The sequence below is a fragment of the Poecile atricapillus genome, chromosome 3, assembly GCF_030490865.1.
Source record: "Poecile atricapillus isolate bPoeAtr1 chromosome 3, bPoeAtr1.hap1, whole genome shotgun sequence".
Classification (NCBI taxonomy): domain Eukaryota; kingdom Metazoa; phylum Chordata; class Aves; order Passeriformes; family Paridae; genus Poecile; species Poecile atricapillus.
In genome coordinates, this window is record NC_081251.1 from 93,821,524 (window position 1) to 93,844,826 (window position 23,303).

The following is a 23,303-nucleotide window of genomic DNA, read 5'->3' on the forward strand; positions in this document are numbered from 1 at the left end:
ATGGTAAAAACAATGTCCCAGCATAAGTGTGCCTTGTACTCTGGTAGGAATGGGAGAGAAGGCTGTGAAAGGCTATTATGGACACCCCATAGCAGTGTGTACGGGCTGTAGGTGTGTGTACAGCCTGTAGGTGTGTGTGAGCCCTGTACGTGTGAATGAGGTGGTCACTACTCAGGAAGGAAGAAGAGGAAGAATTTGTAAACAAGGCAATAACCAAAAATCCCTATCCCTGAGGGAGCTGCAAGACATCCATGAGGATTTCAGCCACTCTGTGACTGTGTATGTATACCCTGTAGGTGTATGCACGCCCTGTAGGTGTATGCATACCCCGTGGCTGTGTATGCAGGGCCTGTAGGTGTATGTATATAGGTGTATGTATGTAGGTGTATGCATGTAGGTGTATGTATGTATGTAGGTGTATGCATGTAGGTGTATGTATGTAGGTGTATGTATAAAGGTGTATGTATGTGTATAGGTGTATGTATGTAGGTGTATGTATATAGGTGTATGTATGTATATAGGTGTATGTATGTAGGTGTATGTATGTAGGTGTATGTATGTAGGTGTATGTATGTAGGTGTATGTATGTATATAGGTGTATGTATGTAGGTGTATGTAGGTGTATGTATGTAGGTGTATGTATGTATGTAGGTGTATGTATGTATGTAGGTGTGTGTATGTATGTATGTAGGTGTATGTATGTATGTATGTAGGTGTATGTATGTAGGTGTATGTATGTATGTATGTAGGTGTATGTATGTAGGTGTATGTATGTATGTAGGTGTATGTATGTAGGTGTATGTATATAGGTGTATGTATGTAGGTGTATGTATGTATGTAGGTGTATGTATGTATGTATATAGGTGTATGTATGTATGTAGGTGTATGTATGTAGGTGTATGTATGTAGGTGTATGTATGTAGGTGTATGCACACCCCGTGGCTGTGTATGCAGGCCCTGTAGCTGTGCACACCCCTCAGGCGAGCGGGCTGCAGCGCCGCCCAGCGTTCGGCCGCGGGCGCGCAGGGCCGGGAGCTCCGCCCCGCCCCGTCCCGCCCCTCGCTCGCCCCGCGGGGCGGCCGCCGCCCGTAAGGGGCCGGGCGGGACCGGGCGCGGGGTCGCCCGTGAGGCGGAGTGGCGGGAGCGGCCGGGCGCGGGGCCGCCCACTCGCCTGCGTGTGTGGAGTCTCCGGTTGGCCCGCCCGAGGTCGCGGCTGCTCCTTCCTCTCCCGGCGGCACAGGTAAGGGGGCAGCGGCGTCTCCCCTCCCCTCCCTTCTGTCCCGGATCGGCGAGAGCGGCCGGGATTCGGCCCTGGTTCTGTTCCGAGGGTCCCGCCAGCCGTGGGCCGTGCTGAGCCCTTGGACCCGGGGCCTCTGCAGCCGGCGCGGCCGGGCATGGCTCGCCTGCCCTCCCGGTAGCTGCGGGCGGAGCGGGGCCGCCTCTGAGCCTGAGCCCGGCGGAGTTCTGGAGCCGCGGTGCCCGTGCCGGGTGTCTCGCTGCTCGGTGCCTGTCTGCCCTCCGCTGGGAAACCGCTCCCGTCCTCTCTTTCCCCGCAGGGAGGCGGCCGGTGGGAGCAGCGCCCGTGTCGATGCTGCTGCCGGCCTGGGAACTGTGCCTCTACGGGCTCCTGACCGTGGGCTCCCACCTCTACGCTTTCTACGAAGCGCACCAAGTGTCTCGAAGTAAGTGTGCGACGTGAGCGTGCTCGCTCGGACACAGCTTCCCGCCCGCGGCTGTGAGTTCTCCTCTCTGGCTTCTACTTTGTTCCTGTGCGAAGAGCTGCTGTGTTCTTCCTAGCTGCCAACCTGCCCTATGCGAGGAAGCGGCAGGCTGATGCCACCTGGGCAGAGAGCTTTGTCCCAGGTCTTTTTTGCCTTTGAGTGCTAGGAAGGCCCATGGTAACGCTGTCCTCGGATGTGGCTGTCAGGGAAAAGACGAGGGAGATCTCTGAATCTCAGCTACTCAGCTAGGGAAAATTTAGGAGAGTTGGGTTTGAATTGCCTTGTTTTTCCTGGCTAGTTAACAACAGCTCCTTGCAGGTGGGTGGTTCAGAAGCAGCTGTGCCTTCTGATGGTACGTGCCAGGGTCTGAACTTGGAGGGGCACTAGGGCAAGTTGGTGTTCCCTGCTTGGAGCTTTGGGGCTCTGGTGCTGAGTCCAGGACTCAGAGCAATGGCTGGGGCAGTCTGTAGAGCTTTGTGGTCTGTTTGTTTCCAAACGCCTACCTCTGCCTTGTGTAACCTCTTGGTAGCTGCTGTGGTGGTTTGGTTTGGAGCTGTGGAGCTATGTATTGCAAAGCAAGGGTGGGATTTTAAACAAATTAAGTGCAATGTATAGGTGAAAAGAAGTTTCGTTATAGCACGTGGGTATTTAAATGGTAATAAAGGTTGTATTATAAAAGTATAACTAGAGAGGCTTTGCAGGGAATATATTTCATCTTATTAGGCTTTAATCAGGTTCTACATTAATGACTCTACCTGGCTCTTGAAAGTGCTCAAGGGAAGAACAGAAGTGCCAGAAAGGTATTTGCAGAGCACTGGAAGGAGTGCTGTGTAGCTGGGTACAGAGCTCTTCGCTGCATACAGCAGTTCTTCTGCAGAAGCAGCAAAATGTGGTGGCAATGGGCTCTAGAGCAGCTTCTCTGAGTGGCTTTTCCCTGTTTTGGCTGTACTGGCCACTCTTGTGCCTGTGTCCCCCTTCTGCTTTGGTGGGAGAAACCAGGCAGTTCTGAAAAATGGCGAGTGAGGAGTAGTGCAGGTCTTGTGTGGTAGAAGGTGAGTTACTGCTACTGTCCCAGTTGCCAGCGGGAATCAAAACACTGGTTCTGAGAAATTGCTTTGCCATTACTGTGGGGCAGAGCTGTGGCACAGTTGGCCCCCTCACCTGGTGAGCAGGGATGTGGTGACTTGCCTTTCTGTGGATGTGGGTATTCTCTCTGGTGGAGACCACATGGGAATGTGTTGCTCTTGAGCAGCAGAGAACTCACCCCTGACTCTTCCTGCTCTGGCTGCTGTGTCCTTATCAAAAGTTTGCTCTTCCCTGCAGAGTATGAAGCCGCAATGGACAGAAGGTTTGGGCTGGACCCAGGGACTCTCTTTCGGGGGCTAAAAAAGGTAGGAGGGGTGACAGTGTCTCGTTTTCTGACAATAGTTGTGCCTCCATGCCCTTTGTGCATCCAAGCTTCTAGTTTAACTTTAGAAGTTTATAGTAAGGTGCAGATTTGAGTATTTATAGTTAATTTTATTCTGGTGTTTCTGATTAGGAAGAGACTGTCTAGGTGTGTCTGAATCTAAGAATCATAACCAAAGTTCTGTTCCTTTTCTTGACACTGGCTTAAGTGAGTCTCCTTTCCTACATCTTGATAACTCTCTATTTTACTGTTAGGCCTTCAAACTCTGATCAACCTTGACACTTCCTGCAGCCTTTTCCCCCTTGTTACTGGGTGATTTGGATAATGCTTAATGTCAATGAACATGTTTTTTCTCTTGGTTGGCCTGTAGTACAGCATAGAGGAGAACAGATTTTGAAGTGTAGCATAGCTGGTATTAAAAAAAACAACAAAACAACAGTAAGGAAACTGTCAGTCCTCTACTCCAAACTAAAACCCACATCCCTACCCCATCTTGCTTGCATTTCTTCAAAAGGTTTTGAAGTCAAAATCAAATAATGCATCTAATCTTGAGGATTGCTTACACAAAAGCAGGAATGCATGTCTGTGGAAGTGTTTTGGTGTTTAGGCCTGCCATCACTGCTGGTAATGGACTTTTGATATGTTCCAGAAAGCTTTAAGGCAGTTGAGATGAACTTTTGGTGAGGCTCTGTATTGGACATGGGGCTACCGGCTGATCCCTCTTAAGTAAAAATCTCATGCCATAGGTGGCTCCAGCTGACCTAGCCCCATCTGATTGCAACTAGGCTTTGCTGAAATGGGGAGTTAAACTTTTCTTCCAGCAAAGCAGCTTTCCACTGAAATTCTTGGTTTTCAAAGGCAGAGCAGAGTTGTTCTCTGAATCCCTCAGGAGAGCTGAAGTTGCTCAGCTTCAGCACCAGTGTGAGGCTTAGGAGGCACACCACTATCTAAAGCTCTGTTTTCCTTAATTTTGCTCCACTGGAAATGAAAATGGTGCTGAGTTCACTGCTGTAAGTGATCCAACTGAATTGCTGAAATGATGTTTCTGAGATGTGGGAGTTCTGTTGGGTACCACACAGATGGCGTATTACAGAGGTATTCTGTAATACAGAATGTATGGCCGGATAAACATAGTGACTGGTTCCCTTCATGCCATAGGACCCCATGGACTTTGAGTGGAGCTACTGGATTGAATGGGGAAGGGAACGTATACTGTGGCTTCTGGCTGGTCACCTGCTGGTATCACAAATGTCCAGGCTCTTGGTGGAGAAGGTATGTAGGGACTTTCGTTACAGTAGGGAGTTTCTGATGAGTTTGTTTACTGTGGATGTGGGAAGCTTTGCAGTGAGACCACTGAGAGTAGCAAATCTCATTCTGTGGTGTGAATTGTGTGTGGGGGTTGGTTGCCTTAATGTTTTGAGACTTCAGCCTCCAGCATCTAAAAGCCTCTGCCTTGTTGCAAGCCATTAAACAGCATTGTTTAACTTGTACACATAAGAAGGGTGTAGTTGTTCCTTTATGAGGAAAGTATGTAAAATAATGGGTGCTTGGGTTTTGGCACGATTGCTAAATGATTGCATGATTGCGGGAAATGATCTGTGTGTGGTGTCACACCTGCTAGTTTGGGGAAGGAAAGGAAGAAGTTATGCCCTCCCTCAAAAACACCTTCCTTTTCACTTTTAGGGTTATGGTTGGGTTTCTATATTTTTTCATGTGTGTTCCTCACCTTGCTGACTATATTTGTCTCTACTGCAGAACCTGTGTAGGCAGCACAGGTATTGAGCGCAGCACAGGTATTTTTTCTTTGGAAATAATTCAACTAAAAATTGTTAACTTTTCTTTTTCTGACAGTACAAACCGTGGTGCTTGATGGTTTATGGAATGGCTGTCTGCTGGTTATTACTGGGAATCAAGGGTTTTGCCGTCATTTTGTTACATGCAGCTATTTCCTTTGCTGTGGCGCAGTTTCAGCTGTCACTCCTGACATGGTTGTGCTCCCTTATCCTTCTGTCCACTTTACGCATACCAGCTGTGGAAGAAACCAAGGTAATGTGAAAAGGACTAATTAAGTATCAAATTAATTATGGTGGTGGTTGTCTGTTGTGGCATCTGTCTCTATGGCAGCATACTGTCCCTTCAGTTGATATAAGCAGGGGTTGGTTTGAGAAATCTTAAGCAGTAGCACTGCAGCAACTCATGCTGGAGCTTCTCCAGTTAGAAAAGTCACATTTCTCTATCATGGTGGCCAGTGCATTGGGATAAAAGTATGTCCCTTAATTGTAAGTGGTATTCAGTAGAGCTGGTGTATGATAATACTTCACTAGTGCTCTATTAAACGCATTTCATTGGAACTCTAATCATGCCTATTTAAGGTGCTGGGTTTTGGATTACTCAGGTTATCCAGGAGTTACTCAGTTAAGCCGGCCTGTACTCACTGGTGACTGACTTCTGCATGGAGGGAGACTTTCTCCAACACTTCGATTTGTACCAAATGAGTTATGTGCATCAGTTAGCTGTAAGCAAGCTCAGTTTTGCTCTTCGTCTAGTGGCTTTTTCTGGATAGTACAGATTTGGAAAAACTGTTGACCAGTTGTGAGGAAATGTCCTGTTGTATTTTATTGGACCAATGGGAAAAACTGGACATTTGTTACAAGGGTTGTTGCAGGGGGAAGGGGAATGAGCATATAGAAACTTTTCATGGGGTGTGGTCTGTTTCATGATTTGCTCTGATGAGGAGAGAGCCCACTACAATCCAAATTGTCAGTCAGCCACTACATTTGTTGATGTTATCAAGTTTTCATGATGATAGGGTTTTGTTGTCAGCAACAAGTATGATACAAAGTGTCATGATTCAATAAATGCTCAGTAACATTTTTTCCAGACTTATGTTTTCTCAGGAGTGACTGATTATCTTTACATCTAGCTTCAGCCCTAGTAGTCCCTAGGTTACCAATTGTGTTGCCAGCTGGTTTGAATATTGTAGCTCTGGACTAAATCTGAGGTACATAATGTTTCATTTCTGTAAGAAGAGCTCTCCTGCTGTCCTAGTTCTTCACAACCTAACATGTTTCTGAAATCAAGCTGTTGTCTCTTTATGCTGGCTGCAGTAGCTCTGGAGGATCTTTCTCCATCAAAAGCCAGTGCTAGTTATTCATGTGTTTAGTGCTGTTCACTTTAGATTCTCATTCCCACTGCTATTTTCTTTAGGTTCTTCCTGCTGCTGCTGACTCCAGAAGTTGAGGTCTGAGTAGACATTGATGTCTTGCTGTAGAGAAAACACAGCATTGCACTGTCATGATCTGGCTTTATTTTGTTTTGCAGAGAAAGTGGTATGACACTGAAAATGAGTATTACCTGCTGCTCTTCACTGTGTCTGTCCGCTGCCTCTTCTGCACTAGCTTCAGCCTGGAGTACTGCTGGCATGCACCTACCCAGAAGTCATCCCACTCATTCCTCTGGATGCTGGCATATGTGTTTTACTATCCTACATTCCACAATGGACCTCTTGTGAATTTTGATGAGTTCAGTAAGCAGGTAACAGTGGTTGTTGTTTGGGTGTCTAAAGCTGTCTTTCACATAATTATAAAATCAACAAATAATACTTCAGGAATGTGACAATTTTGAGTGTGTCATGAGGAATTTTGTAATGTCCTGGATATCAACATTTAAGACAATCCCGTCTTCCCAAGTTCTTCTGCTTCACAGGATATTCTTGTCTGACATCAGATTCATCCTTTCAGCCAGGGAGCCAGTGACATGCTTTGTCACATTTGGAGAGTGCTCATAATTTTAGCATGCAGCTGCTGGACTGTTTTTTTGTTTTCTTCTTCATCAGGTGAAATAAAGCTAATGTTTTTAGCATAAGCTTGCTACCAACTCTGAAACAGATTTCAGAATCACAGAAAGCTGGTAGAGATCGTATTGGGAATTCCTGAAAGCTCCAGTTTCTCTTCATGTTGATGTGAAAACAGCTGATGACTTACTAGGAGCACTTTGCTTCTACTGAGCAGCTTGTTTAAAATATAAGACCTACTGACTGTACTGGATGCTTTTCTTAGTCTCTTGCAGGCTTATTTTCAAGCCTGCTTTTTACATGACGGGAAAAGTTCACGTTTTCATCCTTTATTGCTTTTCATATTTTCTTACATACTTGAGTAAGAAGTGGTATCAGAACCTATTATGTCCATAGTTAAAATTATTGTGTCAAAGTGAATTAGTGGACATTTCAAACCATAAAACTGCTTTTTCAGTTTATGTCTAGAAGCCTGGGGATTGCTTGCTTCTGTTTATGTTTGGGAATTTTCTGTTGACGCCAAAGCAAATACTGGGCTTTATGAAAGTGAAACTAGATTCTGGTGGATCCTTCAGTGAAAAGTCCTACGCTTATTTGTTTTCACTTGCTTTGGAAGATGCAAGGTTGAATGTTGTTATCTTGGGCAGGATATTGTGGGAAAAGAAACTGAGGTAATATTTTTTACTAATTACTGTTTTGTAGCTTCTGAAGTGTGTTAGGTTCCACCTAGATCCTTGTACCCCAGAAGCGGGACAGTTGTGCTTTCTTTCCAAGGACTATTTCAGAAGACCTCCAAGCTGAAAACAGTTGGAGCTGATAGGAAAAATTGTGAGGGCCTTGCTTTGAAATTTAGCTCACCTGATCTGGCTCAGCAAAGAAGTATGCAAAGAGCACAGGTATTCTTGGTGTAAGAAGGAAAAGGAATATTGAGAGTGAGATGTCTGTATTTGCAGAAGGTTCTCCTTAAATACGTACAGACGTGTGGTTAAAGCCACGGAAGAGGGACGGAACAAACTGAACAATGTTAATGTCTTTCTTTTGGTGTTTGCTGAAGGGTCTTGTCAGAGCTCTTACCTGAGCAGAGGGTGTTACCTTGGCAGATGATGTCAGAAAAGGGTTTCAAAGGATGCAGTGCCCAGCTGTTCATTCAAAATGAACAAAGAGAATCTTTATTGATGCTGTTGTGAGAGACCGCTCTCAGAAACCCTTAACTGAAGCTGAGAGTGGGATGAGGGTTCCTGCTGAGCACACTGGGAGGCAGAAATTCTGGAGCTGGAGACAGTGAACTGCTGTATGGCCCACCGAGTGTAATACCAGTTCTGGCAATTGGCATCCACTGCCAGGCAAAAATGAGACACTGACACTTTGTCACTGGCCTTGATGAATTTCTGGGTTGAAACAAGGCATAACAATTCTAGACATGGGTTTGAAGGTCTGTTGTGCAAATCCCTGTGATAAAATTGTAGTCTCCAAGCTTTCATCTAGTTGATACAAAGGAACTCTCCAAATGAGTGTGCATGTTAACTGTACTGTGCTTGGGACTGAGGGCCTGTGCAGATGAGTTGGTTACTTCTCTTATATGTGCATTTTTGGTGGCCGGTTAGAGATTGGAGAAGGAAATGTTGCACACAATAATAGATGCGTAATGCATGATTGAATTTTTAGGCAATCCTATGTTTCTGGGTTTTGATTCTATTCTCTTTTATTGTGGAAAGGTGGTGCAGTAATAATATACCAATGTGTTTACTATAATTAGCAGTGTAAAGTTTGGAGCATCTTGAGAAGCCTGTCAACTGCAAACATTGCCTTATCTGATATTTAACTCACACTTCCATTTTCTCAGCTCATTCTGTAGGTCTTGTTGACTTCGGCAATGCTATGGGAGAAGCATTAAGAACTGTCCTCATGTAATTAATTCTCTGCAGTTGGGAGAAGTTGGAGGTATTTTAAGAGTATCAGTCATTATTCCTGTGTTTGGAAGGGCTGCTGCTTGGAAAACCTTTTTCTTAATAGCTGTAGTTTCCTTAATCTTTTTATATTATCTCCAGAGGTCAAGTTGCAGGAATTAAAGTCTCATGTCACAATTCTGTTCAGGTTAACAACAGTTGGCCTTTTTTACAGCAGTTTGGTGCAATGAACATTCATATTTGGCTTCTCATTGGTTTCTACTGCTTACTGAGATTGAGAATGGAGAGACCAGGTTCTCTCCAGAGTGTGTCAGGATTTTCCAAATGATGGAGTGAAAAGTTCCCAGGATGAGTATTTTGAGTAAAACAGTCAGTTTTGTGCCAGGTAACCTCTTTGGATTTCTTCTTTAGATGAGGACACAAGAAGCTTTCAGTGTGAAGACCAATCTCAGCATCTTAATTGTGGGCATAATTCGTATTTTCTTTTGGTGGTGCCTGGCTGAGCTGATGATTCATCTCATGTATATCCATGCTCTCTACAGTAGTGCTCTGCCTTTGGAATCTGCATCTTACTGGGCCTTGGGTGAGTATAGAAACAATAGCAGAAGTCTTTCTTCTCCCACCTCAAGAACCCCAATCTGCATCTCCTTTATGTCCATTTGTAGGTACTTAAATGTAGCACATTATAGCCAGGCACTATCAGAAAGGTGGTCTACAGACTCTTAATGTAACATGTAGATTCTCCATAAGCTTAGTTGAACTTCCTGAGATGCTTCCTAAATTAAAAAATACTCTGTACTTTTTCCAGTCTAGAGTATGTCTCTAAACTTTGGTCTAAAGTGATTCTCCCCTCTCAAGTCATAGAAGTAGACACTTAGGAGTTTTAGTGTGGGGATGGAGGAGGGGAAATGTTAAGAATTATTTTTATTTCCTGATTGATGTTTCTGGTTTGCATTCACATTGCAAAGTAAAGGAACTTTTAGTCCTTTTTTAGTTTAAAAACTTGTGAAAATAGTAGAGGGAAGGATTTGCAAATAAGGTAGCCTGAAAATAGTAGTCAGTCCCTCTCAGTTTTGTTTTCCTGCTTGGTTTCTCCCACTTCTACCCTGTCTGCAGCTCCCTGGTATTTCATTAAAATGCCCAACTGTGAGGAAAAAGAGTGCTGACAAATGCAGAGTAAATCAGCAAAGGCTTTAGGTGATGGTATGTACGCAATTGGCATATGTGGTTGATTTGATTCCTGCCCCCGCTTCACAGCTGTATCACCAGGTAGGAAGAAAAAAAGCAAAGAAACTCCAGACCTTAAAACTGGGTTCAGAAAAAGCCTTTGTGATTCCCAACTTGCAGGAGGTGTCTCTTACACCAGGGATCGATGCACGCACTGATGAGGTCCTGTCCAGCACTCGCTGAAGCTCCCTGTGTCATCACTGTGTGTGTGTTGGGGAACACTATTGGACTACATTGGACTCTGGTCAGCAGAGGGCAATGTGTGCACTCTCTGTGTACCCCTGTGTGCATACATACACACTTGATGCATGTTTTAGTATATAATTTTTATATCTAAGAAAGGGCAAGGGCAGATGGAGAGCAAGAAAGGGAGAGGTTTGCCTTAGCCTTCTGTTGTTTCTTCTACTCCTCACTCAGTCACTGTTTAGAAAGGGGGTTCTGAGTTTTTATTTTCTGTTCTAAATGTCAATTCATTGATGGGTTAAATCTGTTAGCTCCTAGTGTTTGTGTGTGTTACAAAAAGCTGGCTGCTTGATAATGCAGGGAAGGCTTCAGAATTAGGGATGAAATATTCCAGCTGTGGTGCCACTGGTGGATTCCTCCATCCTCTCAAGACTACCAGTGTTGATTTTATAGGGTGGGGAGAGAGTTACTCTATAGACAATAGCTAAGTTGTCTATGTATTTATTTGATGAAATAAAATGTTATCCTAAGAATTAAAAGGAATTTTGAGCAGAGGGTTAGAAAAGATGAAAATGCCTCAAAGCAATAGGAGATGAAAGCTGTTGTGAGAGCAAGTTTGGACTGTAAAGATGCCTGATTTCAAATTAAATGATTGTATTTTAACAAGCTGCCTGTGGAGACCCTGCCTTTAGGACAGGTGTACTCAAAATGTAACACTACTCTCATTGAGCTTTGTTTTTGTAGTAGTGAAGGCAGGTGTTTAAAATATACTAGAAGTGAGATTTTGAGCTAGAAACTGGAAAAATTGTTTTCTCTGCTGGTTTTATCACAAGGATTATATATAGGTTTCCTTAGACTCAAATCAATGATAGGCCACTGCTGTGACTTGCTTTGGGGAGCTACCAACATATGAGTATGGATACTGGTCATAATTTACTCTTAAGTCTTACTGGACCCTTATGGATCTTACCATGGCTCTACACCAGTTTCTGTACAGAGCCAACCCTCTCCTCTGTTACTTTGCATGCTGTGTTACTGGAACTAATTTCGTCAGATAAATGAGCCTTAAGACCAAGGAAGCAGCTTGCTGTTGACTCAGGAGGATTATCCACATTATGTAAACCTTTCTCTACTGATGGGGTTTGTTCACTTTGGGTTTCCTGTTTGACTACAGCAGCTTCAAAACAGCATGGATCATCTATTTACACTCTGATGCCTGGCTGCCCTGATAGCCTAGTAAACTTAAGGGAAAGGCTGTGAAGCTGTTCTGCAGTCACCTTTAATTAGGGAGCTTATATCTGCTACTGCATGTTTTTTCTGGGATAACTTTGAACAATGGGCAGTAAATGCCAGCAATGCAGGCAAGACAACACTGCTGTGAGATTTTGCACTTAGCACCTTAGGGCGATGTCAGTCTACTCCTCAGGACTCTGAAGCTACAGTGTGTTCTGCAATACTGTGTAAGGTGAGACAGCAAAGAAAAAAACAATCCCCTGCCAAACGAAACCCTGACTGAGTTACAATGCTTGTTAAAAAATGCTGGTGTATAACAGTGCCATTTATGGCCATGTAAAGCAGAAATGCTGAAGTGACCTAAGCTAACATTTCTTAGGGCACACAGGTATAAAATTTTAAAAAATAGTACCTGGGAGAATGTTACCCAGCAGTAGAAGCATTTTTTTCTTGTGTGGATGGAATCAGAGGCAAATGAATTTCTAGAAGCAGCAACATACCAAGTGGTGCATTATAGCTTTTTAGTGACCAAATATTAGGTCCCACATCCAGAACAGAATGAGGAATATGATGGGGCTGTATCCAATTCTATGCCTGTTTGCGATATATGTATGGCCCTTCAGTTTGTGGAAGGAATGTTAATGTCTGAACACAGAATTAATTTAAAGATGTCAGCTGTGCAATCACAAATTGTTATTTATTGGTCCCAGGAAGCCATTGTTGGGAGAATGTGAGCATTTTTCAGAATTCACAAATCATTGTGTCTCTGTTCACAAATGTTTGTGTCTGTGGATAGTTAGCTATTGACATACTGAGCAATATCAGGGCATTTGTGCTTTTTAAATGATGACTGTCAAATGCAGTGTTTATAGCAATTCCATGGTTTTGTGTTAGTGCTGCATCTCATTCTGGTAGCATCAGTCAGATTGGCTGAAAGAATTGGGTGCTTTCAGAATTAATGACACAGCAGGAAGACCCATATTCCATGTTAATAGAAGCCATGATAGTTCATTCTTCTCAGTCTTAATGTTAATTGAGAATAATTTTCTGCCTTTACATTTTACACTGTAAAATGTAGATTTGCAGGCACCAAGAATTAAAACCACTGTGAATTCCAGTAATCCAGTATCCTGATGAATTGCAGCATACCAGAAAAATAGCTACACTGTGCCAGATCAGAGGTTCATCTGTCCTACAGAGTAATTTTTGGATATGGTATGTAATGAAGCAAGAGAAAAGAAATTAGTAAAAGACAGGTAGATGGGTGATCGTTTTCAATGTCTGCTCTTCAAGCTTCTGCAGCTGAATGACAAATTCATGGATATGTGGTAATGGGGAGCTTAATAGCATTGGTTGAAAGAGCTTAAATTGAAACAAGTGATTTTTTTTTTCTTTGCTATGACAATGTAGACTATCAATGGTAAAATTCACTCTGCTGAGGTACAATCTATTGTATAGAAACTGAAATGTGTTGCTAGGTCATTTGTGTGTTAAGTCTGATTCTGAAAATACAGATGTTGAAAGAAGCACTGCCTGTATTTCCCTGATGAGGCTTCACATTTATCCTCGTGATTCAGCACCATCTACTTATCTCTGCTCACTTGAGCAGAGCTTCACATCCATCTGGCAAGGTACAGGGAATGATGAAAGACAGAAGTGTGTATGAGAATGTTGAATATAAGTGTTGCACTGGATTAATCTAGATCTTAAATCCTGTAGTTGTGAAAATATATTTTACTAGGAATCTGTCTGTGCTTTGTCAGAGGTGTGTGATGTATAGATACACATTTGAGATGTACACATGATAGAATGTTGTGAATTCTCTATGGATTTAATGTATTGATCCTTTTGTTTTAGTGAAGCATGCACAAGGTAATGTCAATTAGCTATCACTGTTTTAGTTATTAAATAGGCTCTGCTACTTCAAAATGGTATTTTCATATGAGTGGCATGTAAGTCAGTCTAGAATATGATCTGTTCAAAGGTGGAGCCACATGGTTTAATCTGTAGTTGCTATTCCCATGTTCTAATTTGTTAGAAGAAACATTATGTATGTTCTTTGACAGTGAGACCTACAGAGTAGTCTGTGTAAATTTGATGTATGGTGCTGGTTTTGACATGTTTGCAGTTTTTTCTGATAAACCCACAAATAGGAAATAGATTTCTGAGTTCATTTACTGAAGCATGCAGTGTTTTGCTATTGAAACCAGGGATTACATTCATTTAAGTAACAATGAAATACTAAGAGGAATCTGAGATTTTTTCCATCCTGGAAGATAATAAGGAGAAATTGATGAAATATTTGGCATCTTGAGGTCTCTTTTGAAAACTGGAAATATAAAGAAGAATCAGAAAATTTAGGTGGTTTTTTTTCTAAAATATGATGTTATTCCCTATTTGTAGAAAGAAGTGTTCATGTGTGTAACTTTTTCTAATCTTTCCTGTAGGCTAAACTTCAAGTTCATATTGGCAATTAACCTACTTCTGTGACTACTTCTCTTTTTACTCATGTGTTGTGGCTTAATCCCAGCTAGAAACTGAACACCATACAGCTGCCCACTCCTTTTCTTTTCTTGGAGAGGTGGGAAGAGAATTGGAAGAATAAAACTGAGAATTTATGGATTTGAGATAAAGACAGTTTAATAGGTAAAGAAAAAGCAAAACAAGGAATTAATGCTCTTCTCTGGGCAGGGAGGTGTTGGGTCTGGCTATTCCCAGCCCCAGGAAAGCTGGGCTTCTTCATGTACAGTGGTTACTTAGGAAGATAAATGCCACTCTGAACATCCCCTTTCTTATTCCTCTAGCTTTATAAGCTAACCATGAGCATATGGTATGGGATACCCCTCGGTTCAGTTGGGGTCAGTTGTCCTGACTGTGTCTCCTCCAAGCTCCTTGTGCACCCTCACCCTTTTTACTGGTGGGGGGTGAGGAGCAGAAAAGACCTTTACTCTCTCAACTCTGTAGTAATGAAAACATCTCTGTGCTTTCATCAACACTGTTTTCAGCACAAATCCAAAACACAGCACTACACTGGCCACTGTGAAGGAAGCAAACACTATCCCAGTAAAGAACAGTGCAATGTAATAACACTTGGTTTACTTAGGGAGCCTTTTCCTGAGCATTTACTATTGAACAATAATGCTTACAGTAGATGTTTTCATATAATGGTTTGGGTTGGAAGGAACCTTAAAGATCATCCAATTCCAACCCCTTCGCCATGGGCGTTCCTTCCATTAGACAAAGTTTCTCAAAGTCCTTGGGGGTCTTCATGGTAGGTGTCTTTAGAGCGTGTGTGTGCTTGAAAAGCCTCTGGTTTACTTTAACTTGGAAGACCTGTCCATGCCATGACAGCTCAGTTTAGTCTTGTTTAAGTAATTTCACTTTGGTACCTTTATGTCCATTCAGCTTTCTCCAAAAACAAGCACTTAGCCTCCAGGACAAACACTGTGGTACTCTTCTGCCACTACTCCATCCACAGAAAGATGTTTCTTGCTTCTTGTGTGCTGCTGGAAGGCTAGGATATTTTGAACTTGATGATATGGCCCCAAATTCTGAGCTGATATAAATGTCTGCTTCCTATTAGATTTCTGCCATATGTCAATAACTTTTTTGAAGTGTGACTGCATATTTATCTCCGTTTTCTAGTGGAACCTGTCCTGATACTTCACAGAAGCAGGCATCTACAATCACTAATACCATAAGGTCAATGCAGCTGTAAAAAAGGGTAAAGTTGTGATGTTGTGCTCATAATAAAATTGCTTTCTAAGTTACAGTTGACCATGACTTTGGTCATGGTGATGGCTTAAGGACAGAAAAATGTCAAATGTGATTTGCAATACCTGGATGCAAACGTTTTGTTGCTTGCTTTTGAAAATACTCTATTTGTTAACTTCTGTTAAAAAATACCAGTCAGAATTCTGCAAATATGTGGACTGAAATTAAGTTTTGTGAATATTCTAATTTGTCATAATCTTTGTTTCAAAGATCTATAAAACTTAAGAAATTCAATTTTGCAGTAAACTTAACCTTAAGGAAAATATTTGCAGGTCTATAAATACATTTTTAAAGCATAGGAAAGCTTAGAATTTTTTAAGGATCGGTAGATGATAAATTGAAAATACCAGCTTCTATAAAAGTAAATTGCTTTAGGCTGGGACTTTGCCAGCTTGACTGTTGAAATGAATGGGATTAAGATTGGGTACTTTAACTTGATATTTTATCCCTTAACACATTCTATTTAAAAAAAAATAACCTTGACTTTGAATCTTTTGAATTAATTTATTCTGGAGAAAAGATAGCATCTTTGCAGTACTTTTTCCTCTTAGGTGTTTTATGATATACATTTGATATGGCTTGTTTCCAATTTAAAATCATGCTTATGCATGTGGAGGAATTATTATATCAAACATTAGAGAAGAAATTACGTGATATTGTTAATGAATTTGATTGTTAATTTCATGCTTCTAAATCAGGTGAAGCAGTGTGCTTCTCACTGCTTTGTGCTAGAATGGAGCAATTGCAAAGCAGCTGGAATGTCTCAGGTATGCAAGAAGGTTTAAAGCCTGTGCCTGTTGCCAGTGCAGCCCATCTATTGTGGGGCTGTGAATCTTGCTCTTAGTTTTCCCTGTGTGGCCAGAACTCTCCTGCTGCTGTCATGAGTTCAAGACCAATGAAAACTTATCTGTGTTTTTTGATAGGGTCCTTTGTGTTGCTGGTTTTGTGAGTCTTAGAATTGCTCCTTTGTGCTAGGTGTGACTGTGATGTGATGTCTGTGTTTAAGATGCCCCTGCTACTGAGCTGCCTGTTAGTTACAGTAATGACAGCCTAGATGTGTATTATTGGAGATGGTGAAAATGCCTTTTTTCCACAACTTGCATATTGTGACTTTGTGTCCATGAACTTGATCTTTCATCATTATATTTAAAATTTAATGAACTGATTTTTTGGGTCTCAGAGTGGAAGCCCGTTTCTAAATACCTTTCCATCAAGCACAGTCAAAGGATTTTGAATTTTACTACTGTGCAGACAGCTGTGATCTTCATAATTGGTTTGTGTGGGTGTCAGTGTTCATCTCTCCAATGAAATTTGTCAGAAAAGAAATGAGACACTGAATGAGAAGGGAATTAAAGCAGAAATTTGGCTGTACAGATGATTTAGCAGTAATCTAATGTGGAGCTAATTGGCTAGTATCCAAATTGTGCTTCTGATTGTTTGTTTTCCTCTGGGGAAAAATGTTATTGAATACTTGATGCCTGCTTCCCTGAAGTAAAATAACATAAGCTTCATGTCTCAGTATTTTGTTCTAACATCAATTTTTATCTTGTGTGGCACAACTGTTTCTTATCGTGTACATGGATTATGATATCAAAACTAAAAATGTTGGATTGTTGTAGCAAAATACTGGCCATGTGTAGGCCAGCAGGAGTTTTACATTATTAGTGCCAGAATTTCACTCTAGGTTGTTATACAGTAGATGATATTTTAATGCTTAGCTTTTGGTTGTCATCCATATTATATTCATTAGTCAGCAGAATGCAGTAGGTATGTTCCCTCTCTCCTCAAAAAAAAGACAGGTTACTTAAATGTTCATGGAGTTGTACTCCTGTAGTCAGATGAAAAACTTTGTCTCCAAGGACAGTCTGCTAGCAGGCTTTAAAATTGTGTTGAATGTCCAAAGTCCTTCAGTCAAGTTAGGTAATATAACTGAGCAAAGGCAGAGCACTGGAATAGATGGAGATTTAGCAATTGCATTTTATAATTTTTTTCTCTGTTGAAGTATAATTTTAGTCTCCCTTCTTTGTGGTGAGATTTTCTGTATGTCAGCTATCAGATGGGGAAAGCCAGAAGTCATTGGGTCCTTCGTGAATGACCTCACCAGTTTCTGTAAAGGTGTTGGCCTCCGCTTTTTACCATATTTTTACTTATTGGTCAATACCACTTTGTTCAACAATAAACTTTTATAATATTAGTGGGAATCATCTTCCTTTATAATGCATTCGAAGGTTGCTACTTGCATGAATAATTATAGTAATAATGAGAATATGTATGATTTTCATCTCAGATCTGTGTAAGATACTGGAGTTTGTGTCATAACCTGAGGCTGTGAGCAAGCACACTGACAAAATTTCTCCTTTGGAAATAAGGCAGCTACAGGACCTTAAGGAGACCTTTGTCTGTGGATTTAAAAACTGAAATATGCTTTAAGCATTATGCCAGGTGGAGTTCCAGTTTTCTATGCCTTGGATGCAGCAGAAGGGGATCTTGCAGGGGATATTTTCTGGGGACTCAAGTAATCTGAGAGGGCATGGAATGTTTATGGGCATGTCGGGATAATGTGCAGCTATAACCATTGTCTATGGCTGTTCTGGAGCAACATGTGTAGAGTGGTTGGTTGGGGATTTTTTGCAAAGATAAATTTATTGTCCCTGTGGTAAATGTTCATTTCTTATCTTGGTGTATTCTGATTTTTAGCTCAACATAAGTCAATTATTATTTTTTTTTCATAGCAGTCAACACCCACAATCCAGAGATTTTGAGAGTGGAGCTACAGATGCATATTTGTGTCCTCATACTGGAATGATGGTACCATTTTGTATATGTGACTAATGTCATAAATACTTGGGCTTGTGTGCTGTGTCTCTCGTGAAGAGACAAATATTGTGTATCCCAGCAAGCAATTCTTCTTGCCTTAGATCTTGGAATAATTGCTGTTTGGAGCTAATCAGTATTAATAGGTTCTTTAAATGTTTCAGGACTTGTTTAAGGTATGTTTTGTTGTTTGTTTTTTTTCTTTTAGGTGGCCTGGCTTTAGCTCAAGTACTTTTCTTTTATGTGAAATATCTGGTTCTGTATGGTGTTCCTGGCCTCCTCCTTCAAATGGATGGACTCAAACCTCCAGCTCTGCCTTGCTGTGTGAGCCTGATGCACAGTTTCACCAAAATGTGGAGGTTAGTAATTTTTGCTTTTCAGGTGGTTTATTACTGATACATGGCAGTCAGTATGAGCATGCATGTGTTATATGTATATGCTCACATACGTGTTGGCTTTCCTGTCCTTGTGCTTTTTCTCATTCCCATTATTATCTTTAGTGCTTTTTAAACGGACTTCAACTTGATGGTTACTTTTTTCACACTTTAAAGGGATAAGGGCAAGTATCCATTTCAGCATTTTCGTCTTTTAATTACTAGAGTTAGATTCAGCCTATCTAGCTAACATAACATTTATTTTTTCCAGTTACCTATTAAATGATTTATTTTTTTTTTCAGTCTGGGTCTATACCACATATTTCAGCTTTAAATCCTTCCAGAGACTGAAAATAAATGGTTGATTAATCACATGAGGAAAGCTGCAGTTATAATATTTTAACATGTAAAGTCATATGGTAGAGGAAGTCTTCAGCACATTAAAAGTACTATGAAAATGGTACTTGTTTATAAAGTAGGATGAACTTCTGGTTCTGCTTTGCTTTTAAGGGAGTTTCAGCACAGTATTTCTTCAAAAACCTATGAATTTTGTATCTTATGTTTGCTTTAAATCAGTCTTCACTGAAATATTTTCACTCAAAACTGTCTCCAAGGTGGATTCTGCTTAAAGTTTACCTTCTGTGTAAGAATGGATTCCCTTTACTTCTCCCTTCTGCACTATCCAATATTCCTTCAGGCTGTGGGATTCTGTGCCTCAGACTCCTAAAAACATCCCCCTAATAATTTAGACTTGTCAGTCTTTTAGGTCAGAGGATTGTCTCCTGTTGTGTTAGTGCAGAGCCTGTCAGAATGGTGCTTACTCCATCTTGTCTCTGCTTTGCAGTATGAATAAAGCTTTTAATTTTAGTCATAAAAACAGTAGGCCTGATGTTATCAGAGTTTTATTGGATGAGATTTTAATTTTGCTTTCAGCTTGAAGTGAGTTGTAACAAGAAGGCTATAGTTTATAACAGTTGGCAAGTGTAGATCTGAAGTATTCAAAGAAATGAAACAGGAAAAGAGTGCAGAAAACAGATGAATTATTAAACGTTATTTGAGCTACTAACAACTGCTTTAGTGTAAATGCTTTTTCAGATTTTGCACTGAACTTATGACCTACTGAGTTAATATAGAAATCTGTCGTTTTTACCAGGCACTGTCATGAGAACAGCATCTCTTGGCCTGCTGGCCCTTGTAGGCAGAGTTGCAAACAGCAGCAGTTTCTTCCCTTTGGCAGTTCTTATTCTAGGGAATTTGTGTATTGCACTAGAGGTGCCAAGTGAAAGTCAACTTCAGCACAAACTCTAATGACGCTGCTGTGTCAGGTAGTTGTAACAGACCATGAAAAGGTGCTCTGTACCTGCAAATATATGTGGTGTATCACAGTAAAAAAACTGGACATTCCTTAAAATATTCATAACTCTTGTATGAAAATTGAAACTAATATCTAAGTAGAGAACTTTTCTTTATAGAAGGAAGTGTCAGGTGCTGATATTTATCATTTGCCCAATTACTTAATTTATATCAAGCATTCATTGCCAGAAGTAACAAAATTATTTCACAGATTGGATTTGTTTGCTTTGAATGTTGAAAAAAGTCAGTTGTTATATACCTGACTGATTTCTTGCTCTCAAAGCTCTTTATTAGTAGATTTTTCTGTAGCTCCTGAGTTATGAGTCATTCTCAATTATCTAAGGAGCTTTGTGAATGTCCTGAGTTATGATATTCTTATGCCTTTACAGTTAAACTCTTCAAACACTACCTAGAGGCTTTGCTGTCTAGTGTGGTGCATTGGTATGTTGTATAGGAATGTTGTGTTAGAAGTAGGAATAGCTTTTTTTCCTGAACTATATGACTGAACAGGACAGAAAGATTGCAAATTATGGGTTTAGCCTAAAACAAGGGAAAAAAAGGGGAAAGTAAGTGGCTCATGTTGTGCAGCCTTATTAACCATGACTCTCTATTTCCCTAAAGTTCTAAATGCATTTTGATAGCTTGTGAATACAAGACTTTAAGGAATATTCCTGACAATTTTATCAGAGTGTGTCAAATCTAAATATTAATAGTGCCATGTCTAATTTTAAGCTGGTAGAGTGAAATTTGTACCAGACTGTTTCCATTAAATGATAGTCTGGTAAAACTTAATACAGATTTCCTAGGTCCAGGTTGGGAAATGTAGAGGATTGGAATGATCCAGATGACTTGGAGTGACACCACTCTTAACCTTCTGTCTGGCATCAGGGACACTGCTCAGAAAAAAGTGCTTGTGTATGCTTGGCTTACTCTTCCCCTTCTAGCTGGTATCCACTTGAGAATACTGTCAGAAACATGTTGGCTGGGCTTTCCAAGGCTCAGTATTACTATTTTCGTCTCAAAGCTTTTAGCAGTGCACATTTTGAAGGAGAGAAGGTAGCCTGGAGAGAAAGACAAAGTGAATGTCACAATGTAAGGAATGCAAATTTGCTGCTAAGGAGCCTTACCACCACCACCTGGTGTCCTTTGAGCATAACAACAAAGCTTTTGATCCGATCTATCCAGACCAGTGTCACTTCTAGTCAGTACATGCTGACATAATTCACTGTGGTACAGCACGTGGAAGAGCTTTCAGTCAGGAAGGTAAGAAAGGTAACACAGTGTCTCTAAAGTTTTTCTAGAGCTGAAAACCAAAACCAGTGTTAAAAAACAAGTAGTCTGCCTTTCTATTTAGGGTACTAAACAATAAAACAAATAATGTCCATTCTAACCTAAAAATAAAAGACTTTAATTAAAAAAGTTAGCAAGCCTACAATAGGTTCTCCCTAATTCACGTTTAATCAGGACAATCTCTAGAGTCAAAAAATTATCAATCATGTTTGCTGTCTGAAGACAAATACAGGTGTTGAATGTGTAACTCTGGTTTCATTTTACCAGGATATTGTTTGCTTGCTAAATATGCAGCTGCATAACTAATAAATGCATAATAAATACACTGCTATTCAAAAGCTTTATTATAGCTGTGAAAAGGAGTCTGTGAGCTCCTGATTTCCAGAGACGATAGCAGTTTCGTGGCACATGATCTTTGTTTTTAATGCCTGCATTACCTTAAACCATGATGAATTGAAACTTAGTTTTTGTTACCAAGGTAATGAATAGTGGGAGAGAACCAAAGTTATTGGAAACTTATGCTTTTAAAGAATTAGTCAAGGCTGATGTTTGTCATACAACTTCTCAGGTGTGGGGGATGAATTGTGTAGGGCAACTAGAAGAAGCTGTGCTACTGGTGAACCTTGCAAATTGAAACTTCAATATGGAAAAATATCTTAGTGGAGGAGTAATGGTTTGGAAACTACAGAAACAAAAAATAGTACATAACTAAATCCCATATCAGTTTTGACATATTGGTAAATTATCTTGGCAATGTATTTCACAGAGGAACTTGTCAGTTTGTAAATTAGGACAGCAGTTAGCTCAGTGGCTGTTAATGGAAAAATAATCACGCTTCCATTTTTGGTTTTTTTTTAATACTGCTACGGCGTGTGACTCTGCAACAAAAACATCGGACACATTGGATAGATATGTTCTGTGATGCTGTGGTAGCAGCATGACATAAACCCCCCAGTTATTTCTGGTCATAGACTGATTTGAAATGTGTAGGAGCACACCACCTTAATGATGTTCAGAGGGCTGGAGTACCTCACCTATACAGATGGTTTGAGAGAGTTGGGTTCAGCCTGGGGAAGTGAAGACTCCAGGGAAATCTGATTGCAACCTTCCAGTGCCTAAAGAGGGCTTATAAAAAAGAGGGAGAAGAGACCTTTTTATGCAGGCAGATAGTGATAGACAAAGGGAAATGGTTTTAAAGTGAAAGAGGAGGGGTTGGAGATTGGATTCTAAGAAGCAATTCTTTAGTCAGGTGGTGGTGAGGTGTTGGAATATGTTGCCCAGAGAAGTTGTGGATGTCCTGTCCCTGGAGTGTTCAAGGTCAGGTTGGATGGAGTACTGATTAACCTGGTCTAGTGAGAGTTGACCCTACCTGTCAGGGGCATTGAAACTAGATTATCTTTAAAGGTCTCTTACAACCCAAACAATTCTGTGATTCCATTACTTTTTCTGTGTCTTTCCACCTTGAAATCTTGTCATTCTCAAATATCCCAAAATAGTTTGGAGACAAGTGTGTTGGTGATGTATTGTGCTAAAACTTGATGCATGTTTACTATAGGTTAGTCTCCACAAGAGTAGAAACTTTTCAAGAAGGCAGGTAGAAGTAGCATATGAAATGTAGATTTCACTGTAAACAGTATTTTATCTAGAATAAAGAAAATGAAGAATGCTGCCAGAGGCAAACAAAAAATGTAGTGATAAAGATAAGATTGTTTTCAACTACCATGCTTTAAGTTCTAGATGCTGCTTTATATTTAATAACCTAATTCTTGACAGACAAGAGTCTGACATAAGGCAACCCCTGATTTTCTTGCATGCTTAAGGGGTGGACGAGGAGAGCTGTATTTTGCACATACACATACACTTCTATATGAACAAGTTAAATTTATGTCAGTGATGTTTTAGTGACATCCAAAAATGGCATCTGAGTTATGATTTGCAAGAAATTGTCTGCCATTTAGATTAGTTTACTGGCCTTGTTAGTGTTGAAGATTATTTGCCTGATATGAAAAAAAGTGGTCATTGTGCAAGGTCTCAGTGGATTGCTTTAAATTATGGATTATTGTCTGCTGTGGGTTTATCACATTCTTGGCTAGAATGATGTCATAGAAAGTAGATCTATAGATAAAAATGTAAATTTATTTGCATTTGTTTCTTCCTCATCCTGGTACTTTCTTCCTACTTTTACTGTTGATCGTGAAACTTTCCTCCTGGAAACAATTCCTGATA

General features: G+C 40.7%; 1 protein-coding gene across 1 annotated transcript in view; it reads left to right on the top strand.

Annotated features, from left to right (window-relative positions):
* The first annotated feature begins 1,076 nt into the window (after positions 1–1,076).
* The window catches only part of HHAT (hedgehog acyltransferase), a 146,549-nt gene continuing 124,322 nt past the window's right edge, over positions 1,077–23,303 (top strand). Inside the window, exons 1-8 of the mRNA XM_058836721.1 lie at positions 1,077–1,240; positions 1,557–1,682; positions 3,045–3,112; positions 4,288–4,401; positions 4,981–5,175; positions 6,451–6,663; positions 9,241–9,412; positions 18,269–18,419. Of these exons, the coding sequence (XP_058692704.1) occupies positions 1,589–1,682; positions 3,045–3,112; positions 4,288–4,401; positions 4,981–5,175; positions 6,451–6,663; positions 9,241–9,412; positions 18,269–18,419 (1,007 nt within the window). The 5' untranslated portion in view covers positions 1,077–1,240; positions 1,557–1,588. The remainder of the gene's footprint in view (positions 1,241–1,556; positions 1,683–3,044; positions 3,113–4,287; positions 4,402–4,980; positions 5,176–6,450; positions 6,664–9,240; positions 9,413–18,268; positions 18,420–23,303) is intronic.